This window comes from Chinchilla lanigera, unplaced genomic scaffold (genome assembly GCF_000276665.1).
Source record: "Chinchilla lanigera isolate Chin_1 unplaced genomic scaffold, ChiLan1.0 scaffold00072, whole genome shotgun sequence".
Classification (NCBI taxonomy): Eukaryota; Metazoa; Chordata; class Mammalia; order Rodentia; family Chinchillidae; genus Chinchilla; species Chinchilla lanigera.
In genome coordinates this window covers 5471159-5482377 of record NW_004955473.1, presented here as the reverse complement: position 1 = coordinate 5482377, position 11219 = coordinate 5471159, and the positions used below count along the sequence as shown (strand labels likewise).

Genomic DNA, 11219 nt, shown 5'->3' with positions numbered 1-11219 from the left:
CTGGAGGCCTGGAAAACTGGCGCCGCTCTCTCTCTCTCTCGGGTCAGGCTCTCATCTCCCGGCTCTTTGGCTCCTAGCGCCTTGCGCCGAGCTGTTTCTCAAACAGCGCGCAGCTGGGTCGGGTGGGTGGCAGGAGGCGGGAGACACTGTCGTCGGATTTGCCTGCAGTCCGCAGCTCCGCTGAGCCTGGAGGCCACCCGAATGGAGCCGCCGCTCCCAGTCGGCGCTCAGCCCGTTGCAGTATCCGCTCGTGCGAAGGGGGAGGGGAGGCCGCGCAGGGCCGCGGGTGGGGGTCCCGGAGACTGCGGAATACGGCGGGGCGGGGGCGCCGCGAGGCCCAGAGGCGGAGCAGAGCGGGGGAGGGGCCGGCTTGGGAAGCGATGCTTGGGGACACCGGGAGGCGGCCCGCGTCACCCCTCTCTGGCCACGCTTCTGAAAAGGAGACCCTTGACCAGAGCCCGCATACTGTCGAGGGTTTGGAGATGAAGGGTCCCCTCCGGGAGCCCTGCGCCCTGACCCTAGCCCAGAGGAACGGACAATATGAGTAAGTAACCATCTGATTCCCACGGAAGTGTGGACCCCACCATTAACTCCCAGCCTTAACCGCGACGAACCACCTACCCTCCCACCGAGGCCACGCGGGCAACAGGTTCATGCCCAGGTGTGCAGTGCTAGTGGTCACTAACTACAGGGTTTTGCCCCCAACTTCCAAGGCAGTAGATTGCTCTTGGCTGTATTGCTCAGTGGAAGGACTCAATGGGCAGGGAAGTAGGAAGCCTGGGTTCTTAGTTCCTGCCTCTGCAACTGACATGTGTTGTGTAACCTCGGGTTAAGTCAGTAAGACTCTGGGTCTTGGTTTCCTCATCAGTTGAATAAAACATTAACTGCCTTATAGCCTTTGGATATGTAATTGGATGATAATAAACGCAAAAAGTGGTTTGCGAAAAGTGAAAGTGTTGTGGTAGTGCTTCATTATTAATGTTGCAGACTTCTTGTCTTAGCCCCATTCAGCTGGTTCCTCCAGGTCCCCCACCCCCCTATTCCACTTGCTTGATGGTATAGTCATTAGTTCAGCCTCAATTGACTATTGGAAAGAAAATGAGATGGGTAGAAATATAAATGGCATTTGGCATTTTATCAGCATGTGTCCCCTCCAACTCTGCCTTGGACACAGGAGCTCAGTAAATGTTGTTGACTGATTGAGCAAAAGATTATTTTGATAAGCTGTCACCATAGCTGCTAACCTCACTCTTTTGCCTCTAATGCCTCATCTTAAAAGTATCTCTAGTGACCATTATATATCAGGGGCTCCCATTCCTGTATGCCCAGGCCACTTCCCTTGGTTGTTCATTGCCTTCTGAACAATTTTTTCCTAGTTTAAAAAGTGTTGATCACTTAAACATTGCCATCTCCTAATACTAGGTTCTACATAAAAACAGCTTTTCTCAGGCTCTACTTTGAAATCTGTTTATGCTGCTCGATTTACACAGAAGAAATTCCCACTAGCCTGGCTTCCACTTAGCTGAGACTATTGGTGCCAGTGTAACAACATCAGCTAGTGCAATAAAGTAATTCTTTCCAAGGTCTTGTTTGGTCAGTTCAGTTGATATGAGAAATTCGTGCTGTTTTTCTCAAATTTCATCAAACCCTGGAAGACCAGTTTAATAAAATTAAATTCAACAGAAAACTGAATTGAAAAGTGAAACACCACCACCACTTCCAAAGGTTAGAATGGCTGAAAATAGGTGACCCTGAGGCAAACCAGTAGTTTTTGCATTTGTTTCTTGCTTTCCTCTTCTGTAAAAAACAAAATTATGGGGCCGGTGATATAGCTTAGCGGCACAGCGCCTGCCTGGCAAGTGCAAGGTCCTGAGTCCACTTCCTGGTACCAAAAAAAAAAAAGAGCATTCTGAGAAATGAATAGAATAACTACATTGTTGAGAAGACCTTGGCTGAGGATCTAGTCCCTTGGTTTAATAGGTGGGGAACTCTGTTCAGCTAATAAGGGAGTAAGCAGCTAGCTTTGTGATAAGTGCCTCATCCTGTCTGGGCCTTTGCACTGGAAGAACTTTAAAACTTGGCAGGAGTAGCTCTCATGACTATTTGTATCTTCCCCACAGAGGTCAAATTCTCATATTCCAGTTCTATACGTTGAGAGGGTGTAACAACACACTCACATTTGATATGTGCCAGATGCTGTTCTGAGCAGTTTTTATTAATTTATTCAATCCTTAAAATATTAAAATCATCTCCATTTTACCAAAGAGACTGAGACACAGAGGTTAAGTCACTTGTTAACTTTTGGGAAATAAACAGTTGAGATCTGAATTTATGCACAGTATTTCTGCATTACATTGAGGAATTTCTTTTGCAGCCACTTGCTAGAGACACCTACAATCATAATGCTATCTGTAATCCTTAGATTCTATTCTCTAGAATGCCTTCTCTGACTTGGGTGTCCAAAACTTTTTTACTTCAGGACTTTTTATCCTAGAACTCTCTCTTAATGTTTACATCAGTGGTTCCTACTATCAACTGTAGGGGAAATTTACTTGAGCGAAAGTTAACACTGAGTTTTATTGGAAACAGGATCAAACACATTTATTTTTTCAAGGATAAGAAATTATGATCTATTATAATAGATAAGCTGTTGAATTTCCATTGTATTGCCATATACCTATTATTTTAAATCATTTAATTCTTAAATGAATAATTATGTTTGGATATTTTTATGTTTCTTATTAGTCTTTTCAATTTTTAAAATGTTTAATATAGTAGATGCTGCATAAATGTGTAATTCACTTAAATTCTCAGTTTGTCTTATAATGATTTTTAACAATATAGTTCAGTTAAAGCTTTACTGCTAATGATAAACACCATTTTTGTTCCACATATTTTGACATTATAGTGTTATCTGTGCATTAGTACTTTTATTTCCCTAGTTCTGCCTAACTTACCCTGGAGAGATCCCCTCCAAAGTTCACACATTTGGGAAAAAAAAAAACCCAAAAGTGAAAACAAGCCCCTTATAAAGGAAACAAAAGAAATCAGACCCTTCAAAGCAATGATATTTTTAATGTTGGAAGTTGAATAGTTATTTTAGAAGTTCACCTCTACCTGTAACTTAATTTAGTTCACTTATCCAACCACATTTATTGAGCATCTTTTATGTGGCAAACAATACTGAATAAGATAGGATCCTGGCTTTCAAAGAGTTCAAATTAGTGTGGGGAAATAAATATAACCAAACTGTAGTGTGTAAGTATTCTATTATGGGGCAAGCAAAGGGCATAAGGCTAGTGGTTCTCTTTGGGGATAATGGAGAAAGCTTCACAGAGGAAGTAATATTTGAGCTTGTCTCAGGAAAAAGAAAGAAGTATTCTAGGCAAAAAGTACTGCCAGAAGAGTGCTTAACTTTAGGAAAGCTAGTTGATATTCGGAATGGCTGTTTATCCAGTAAGTTAGACTTTGATTCTAGGCTACTAAGAAAGGATAAGTAATAAATGAAAATGAAAATACCAGAAATGGATATGTATTTAGAAATCTTGCATTTCATACTGGGAAGCCAAGTTCAGTTATGTACTTAATGATATAGCAGCATGAAGTTGAAAAACAAAAGAGCAAACACAAGGGATGTGAAGGCAATCCAGTTGTGATACCTTATGGTCACTGGGGTTATTTTGACATATCAAGGTGGCTGAGTATCCCCTCTTATTCCAGCTCCATGAACCTGCATGCTTGTTTGAAGAGAAAGAATTGCTCTGGTAAAAGCTATGGGAATGTACTTGGAAAGCTAATGTATAAATTTTTGAATTCATTGATTCAACACACATGAGTGTCTGTAATGTGCCAGGATCTCTACTAGGTACTAAAAATACTATGAAAAAAGACAGCTATGGTCCTTGTGGTCATGGAGTTCCCATCTAGCTGTTAGTCCTTTACTCTGGAACATATATTCTAAAGGTATAAACTCTATAGTTCATGCTCTTAAGTCTGTATACTACTTTTAAGACACAGAGTATCACATACTCTTCATGACATACAGAATAGTGTGGTGTTCTAATATTGATGACCACTAACAGTCTTACAGCCCTAGAGCTCTCATGATGCACAGATCCACAAAACTGGATGCAGCAACTCTAATAAATACAGACTAAAATCATGCAGCAAGACAGCAAAGTACTTTGTTGCTAAAGATTTAGGAAGATTTGGATTTTTACACTGGCTATTCATTGATAAATTCTTCTGTTTCCTAGGTTAATAATCCAGCTGCAAGAGAAAGAACACGTTCAAGATATTATTCCTATAAATAGCCACTTCAAATGTGTACAAGGTACCAGCTTTAATTGCTAAGCTAGTTTTGTATTTTCTTTGGTTATTACATTGTATAATGTCATAGATGTTTAAAGTTGTCACAGCATGTACAGTGAATTATGTTACTCTTTGCCTACAGAGTCAACATTTATAATCTACCATTGAGAAGACAGTATTTCTCTTAAGAGTGCTAAAGGGTTGAACTGTTTCCCTGGCTGGGGTTAGAGATATGTATAGTTTGTTACATGTGTAGGTAGTCTTTTCATGCTGACTGACCTATATGTGGATTTAAATGACACTGTTAGGGTTAACTGATGCTCTGTTTATTGTAAAGTACCAAGGTCACTTGGATTCGCACATTTAGCACTTTGTTCCAAAACAATTTGGAACTAAGACATTTAGCAATGTGCCTTGCCAGACTGTACTATCTTACACTTGATCGTGTTAATTCTCAAACCTTGACATGGGTGAATCATAAGAAAATTGATTCTGGGGAGGAAATAATTGGCTTCCTGTACTCAAATTTGGGGTCTAAGCACAGAAAATCTGTTTCATCTGCTACAGTAAAACTCAAAAAATTGGAAGATTTGTGTAGGAGGTGTTGCTTCTGTTATCTCACACTGCTCTAGAAAGGAAATTGATTACTAGAAAATAAATGTATTATGTTCCCAGCAGATCCAGTAGTTTTATCAGGCAGAAGCCTTTTGTATTAGTTGTAGCTTCTTGGAAAAATTGAATCCTACCATGCATAGATGCTTTATTAAACTACTTAAACTATTTTGATCAAACAATAATATGCATACTTTAAAAAGTTTGGAGCTGGGGATTCACCTCAGTGGCACAGTGCCTGCCTGACAAACGTGAGGTCCTGAGTTCAATTGCCGGTACCAAGAAAAGAAAAGTTTGGAAAGAGCAGGAAAAAAAATGAGTCACCTAAATTCTACTTTATATTGTGCAGCATTCCCATTGCTGGGACAAAATACTTGAAACCCACAAATTAAAAGGAGTTCATTTGCTTGACAGCTTCAGAGGTTTCAATCCATGGTCAGTGCAACCAGAAACATAATTGTAGAGGGGCATGATACAGCAAAGCTACTCACTTCATGGCAAGTGGGAAACATCATAGGGGAAGAGAACCAGCAAGATATACACCGTCCAATGGCACACTCCCAGCGAACCATCTCCTCCAGCTGGACTCTACCCCTAAGAGTGCATTAGCTGTGAACATCAGTGGGTTAACCCACTGATGAGTCTAGTGCCCCCATGATCCAGACACCTATCTAGTAGTCTCTTAATCCACTCAAGTTAACAATTAATTGGCACAAGTCTCTGCCACTTGTCAACTTGACACCTAATCACATCTCCTTAGACCATACTTAATTTCCAAATAAGTGTAATTATTCATATAACATAATACAGTTATCCTGTATACAACAAAAAATGTGGTAATTTTTTCCCAAAAGTCTCATCAATTCCAGCATTGCTTAATAGTCGAAGTCTAATGTCTCCTGTGAGACTCAAGGCAGACTTCTAGCTGTTGTTATACCTTAGATCTAAAATGCCCTCTGAAGGTTTCATGTGTTCAGAGGTGGGACTTTTGGAAGGTGATGGGATCATGAGGACACTGTCCTTATCAGTGGAGTAACCCACTGATGAGTTTGTAGTTGAATATGGTGTTAGGAGGTGGGGCTTGGTCAGGAGAGGTGAGTCACTGGAAGCATGACCTAGAAGGGTATATTCCTGTCCCTAGCTCCTCTTTTCTCTCTCTGTTTTCTGGCTGCCATAGGTTGAAAAGCTTTCCGCCACCAAAGCATTCTACCATACAATTTTTGCCTTGGAGCAGGCTGACCATGCAATGACTAAACTCTCTAAAACTGTGAACCAAAGTAAACCTTCCTTTCTTTTTTTTTTTTTTTTTTTTTTTTTGGTTTTTCTCCGGTACCGGGAATTGAACTCATGACCTTGTGCTTGCCAGGCAGGCACTGTGCTGCTGAGCTAAATCCCCAGCCCCAAACCTTCCTTTCTTTAAGTTGCAGGTGTTGGGGATTTTGTTCTAGCAACAAGAAACTGTGTAATAGAGCTGTGAAACCCCATAAAATCAAGTAGCAAATTCCATATTCTCAAAAGTACAAGCTCAACATTCCTATTTCAAAAGGGAGGAATAGGGGATAGAAAAGAATAGGACCAAAGCAAGACCAAAATCAAGCATGGCAAACATTAAATACTGTAACTACATGGCAAGATATGAGTTCCAGAGGCCATGGGTGGCCCCATCCCTATGGCCTTACCTGTTGCATTCCACACAGCTTCTCAGACAGGCTCTGCTGGCTGCTTGCAGCTTTTCTTGGCAGAAGTTTCTTATTCCTGGCATCTCCAGCTTCCTGGAATCTCCACTATACCTTCAGCTTCATGCCTTTCCCTCTCAAGGGCACATTGCCTGGACTCTCAGGCCTTCACTTTGACATCTGGGTGGAAGCTTTCATGAACCCACAACTCTTGCATTCTGTGTGGTTGCAAAGATAAGAACACATAGAGAATATCAAGGTCTGCCACGAGGTCAAGCAGTAGCCAAGACCCCTTGGAATAAATTCTGAATTGCCTAGATGACTGAGCACAGTGAAATGAATCCCAGGGAACCAGTTCCCTTGGTGACTCTTCTTTAGCAGGGCACCTACGTTCTCTTCTCACAGGAAGATTTATACTTTGTACCCTTGAGTCTGTGGTGAGTGAGGTTTTGCTAATTACTGAGATACTCTCAAGGCATTTTTTTTTTGTCCTGGCTGAAAATACTTGATTTCTTTTTGATGGTGCTATTCTCTTCCACAACCATACCTCTTTTGGTCTTAACTTTACACTTCGTTCTTCTTGGACCAAAATTTAAATTTTTCAAATTTTTCTCCTGTGCTTTTTGCTCCTGATTCTCACAGTAAATGTTGCTAGGCCACCACCTGAGCATTAGACTTCCTTAAAATTTCCATTGCCAGATCAATTAGTCAACCACCTTTAAATTCAACCTCATCTGCAGTCAGAAGACATGGATAAAATGTAGACAAAATTTATCCTCATCTGAAGTCTTAGGACATGGATAAAATGTAGACAAAATTTTTTGCCATAGCACAACATGCACGGCCTCTACTCTAATTCCTAGTAGAGTCCTCATTCCTATCTGAAATCTCATGAGCCTAGCCTTTACAACATCTACATTCCTATCACTATTCTGGTCTTTTGAGCTTTTACTGGATTTATCCATCAAACTTTACTTACAGCATTCTTAACTTTGTCCATTCTGATTCTCCAAATTATTCCAAATTCTGCCCACAGATCAGTTCCATAGACTTCTGAACTGCATGGGTAGGTATATTCACAGCAACAACTCCACTTCTTGGTACAAATTTTCTATATTGGTGAGCTTTCCCATTGTTGATACAAAATTTCTGACATATACAAATGAAGAGGAGAGGTTTTTGGGGGTTACAGTTTCAGGGGCTTCAGTTGATGATCACCAGGCTCTAGGAAACATAATGGTGGAAGGGTGTGGTACAGCAAAACTCCTTATTTCATGGTAGCCAGGAAGCAGAGCACAAGGGGAGAGTACCAGTGAGAAATATGTTCTCCTAAGGCGCACCTTCAGTGACCCACCTCCTCTAGCAGGGCCCTGCCTTCTAACCACCATTCAGCTATGTACATCAGTGGATTAATTCACTGACGATTATAGTGTCCTCACAGTCCAACTACCACCTGTCCAAGAATCTCTTAACCCAGTCAGTTTCACAATTAATTGACACAGTAACCTTAAATAAAATATCTAACATTTGCCTTTTTCCTACACATTAAACCTCAGAGTGAGTGAATCTCATCCTATGTAAGTTTTGTTTGTTTATTTGTATTTTTGAGACAGGGTCTCACTATGTAGTTCATGCTGGCCTGAAATTCATATAGCCTAGGTTGACCTGGAACTTGCGCCAATCCTCTTGCTTCAGCTTCCTGAGTGCCGGGATTGGATTACAGGCACGTGCCACCATGTCCAGCATCCTCCTATGTAATTTTTTGTCTGTTCCACATGCCATTATATTTTGAGTGCTTTCCATGGTATTAACAGTGATATATTCTTCCATTTTCTGAATGGTCTATAATGTAACTATTCCCCTGTGTTTGATATTTGGATTATTTTTCACTAATATAAATAGTAATGTGATGATGGAAGGGTGTGGTAGAGCAAAACGCCTTATTTCACCTCTATATAAATCTTCCTAAACATCTTTTCTTTCCTCAGAATTTGTTCCTGTGAGTAAAAATAGTCAGTGAATATGACTTTTAAGACAGCATGTTAAAAAGAAAAAGCAGTATTTATTAAGACTTAACATACCTTCAATGACTAGGATCTATGTCACTGTATATAGAAGAACAGCGTTATAACTATTTAGCCTGCCCCATGTAAGAGAGATGTATTAAACAAGACAGCTGTATAACATATTAAGTTGCTGTGGGCGCCTTGCTTTTCAAGTTGTAGCCCTACACGGAAGAGAAAAGACAATGAATGTGGCTTAAGATTAACATCCTACTAGATTTTTACCTTTTTTTTGTTACTCTGAGAACCTCTTTCACCCGTTTCTCTTAGTATTATTTTTAATAAGAAATAACCAGTTGTTAAGTTGTAAAGCTGCTGTTTGGGACCCTGAAATATGTGCACGTATACTCTGTAGTTGTCTATGACAAAATGAAAAGTTAATGTCTTTGAGTTTTCACTTCCTTTCTGTTTCCTGACCTGTGCATCTCTTTAGAAAACTGTCTGCAAATGGTCAGGTTTTATAGAACTAAAAGATATGAAATAATACCGGTGAACATGTAATACCTATATCCTGATTGCCTGCTTAGTTCATCATGCTAGTGATAGCACTGAGACTACATTTTAATATTAGGCAACTTAGTTCCTACCATTTGTTTCTGTTATATCTGAATAATGGAGTCAGATTTACAATCCAGTTTTGTGAGGGAGCTAGAAAAGTTTGAGGCTACTCCAGCCCACCAATATAGATCTAGGCTAATCTCAGGAACTCAGTACCCAGGATTAATTTAGCCAAGAGGACAGGCGCTAATGGTCAATCCCAGAGAAATAAGAGAGGAAGAGGTAGATTGGGTCTAAGGTTAAAATACCTGACATCTTCAAATTCAGCTAGGGACAAGAAATGAAGTCTAGAAAAGACATCAAGAGAAAAGAGAACTGTGAACTTGCATATTGCTTTGTGCTATTCTTTTTTTATTGACACATAATAATTGCACATATTTTGTGAAGTACAATATGATAATTCACATGTATACAATGTATAATGGTCAAATAGGGTAATTAGCGTTTCTTTCTGCCAAGAACTTTCAGACTCCTCTCTTATAATTAGTTTAAATTATATAATAAATTATAGTAGACTGTAGTCACCCTGCTGTGCTATAGAGCACTGGAACTTATTCCTCCTGTCTAACTGTACTTCGGTACCTATTATATCCAACCTCTCTCTATCCTCTCTTCCTCCTACCCTTCCTAGTCTCTAGTAGCTACTCTTTTGTGTACTTCTATGAGGTCAACTTTTTGGGGTTCCACATATAAGTGAAAATATGTGGTATTTCTCCTCCTGTGCCAGATTTATTTCACTTAACATTATGAGTGACCTCTAGCTCCATCTGTGTTGGCACAAATGACAAGATTTAATTCTTTTTATGGGTGAATAAAATTCTGTTGTTGCATAGTATACATTCTTCTTTATCCACCATTCCATCCTTGTATGACACCTCAGTTGATTCTGTACATTGGTTAAAGTGACGAGTGCTGCCTTCAAATGTGAAAGTATGTTTTATGCTTTTTGTTGGTTGTGGTAGACCTTGAGCTCACAGGTGATAATTGAAGACAGAAGGCAAAGAATTACAGATAGACTCTGCTTCTCTGCCCTTTTACAGGACAGGGATAGAGGTAATGAGATCAATGGGAAATTTTCAGTCTAAATCTGAGTTGAGAAAGTCACCTCTGGGCTTTCAAGGTCACTTCTTTAGCTTTCTGTAAGAAGTATCTAAAGGACACACTTAGATTATATTAAATGAGTGTGTTATAGTTGAGGGGAGTTAACTTGCCTGCACTTTAATTAACATGTTGTTATGTTTCCTACTGTTCGGCATTCCTTGATTTGCTTTGAAGAGTTCCCTTTGCTTATTGGTTTAGTTCATTGTTTTCTAAGTTGAATTGCTCATAGTCTTTAGAGCTAGCATTATTAAATTCCTTTTTTTAAGAATACTAAACAAAAAAGGTTTTTTAATTTTTTTTTATTTTAAAGAGAGAAAAAAATAAAAATGATACAGAATTTGAAAATAAGATGATAGCAAATTAACAATGGTTATTATATTGCATATTGTTATCTTCAAAGTAGTTGCTCAGATTACCAGATATAGGCATGCAAAATTGATCAAACAATATAAGCACTAATGGTTCCTTTCAACGAACTAATAGAAATTAGTAGTACAATTATCTTAGCTATCTTGTGTATTTGTACATACCTTTTTTTCCCTTCCTTCTTTACTCTTTTCCCCCATCCCAGTTGTTCTTTCCTTTTGAACAGTTTCTCTCCCTTTCACTGTATCTATTGTACCTTTTGGATCTTATTTACACTTCTCAGATGAAGAAATACAAATGGAAAATAAGTATATGAAAAAATGTTCAATATCATTGGTCATTTGAGAAATGCAAATTAAAAGAAAGGATTTTTTAATGTGTTCTAAGACTGAGGAGTAGTGACTGAAAGTAGTTGTTGAGCTGAGAGTGGTGGTGCATGCCTGTAATCCCAGCACTCAGAGGCTCAGGCAAGAGGATTGCCATGAGTTCAAGGCCAATCTGGGCTATATAGTGAGTTCAAGGCCATCTTGAA

General features: G+C 39.5%; 1 protein-coding gene across 3 annotated transcripts in view; it reads left to right on the top strand.

Annotated features, from left to right (window-relative positions):
* Window positions 1-11219, top strand: part of Ocrl (oculocerebrorenal syndrome of Lowe) — a 53294-nt gene continuing 42075 nt past the window's right edge. For 2 of the 3 annotated variants that reach the window (XM_013523070.1, XM_013523069.1), the window contains exons 1-3: window positions 1-240; window positions 462-544; window positions 4257-4333. In XM_013523070.1, the coding sequence (XP_013378524.1) occupies window positions 202-240; window positions 462-544; window positions 4257-4333 (199 nt within the window). In that variant the 5' untranslated portion in view covers window positions 1-201. Of the gene's footprint in view, window positions 241-457; window positions 545-4256; window positions 4334-11219 lie in introns of all 3 variants that reach the window. The other variant, XM_013523071.1, reaches the window with a different exon arrangement.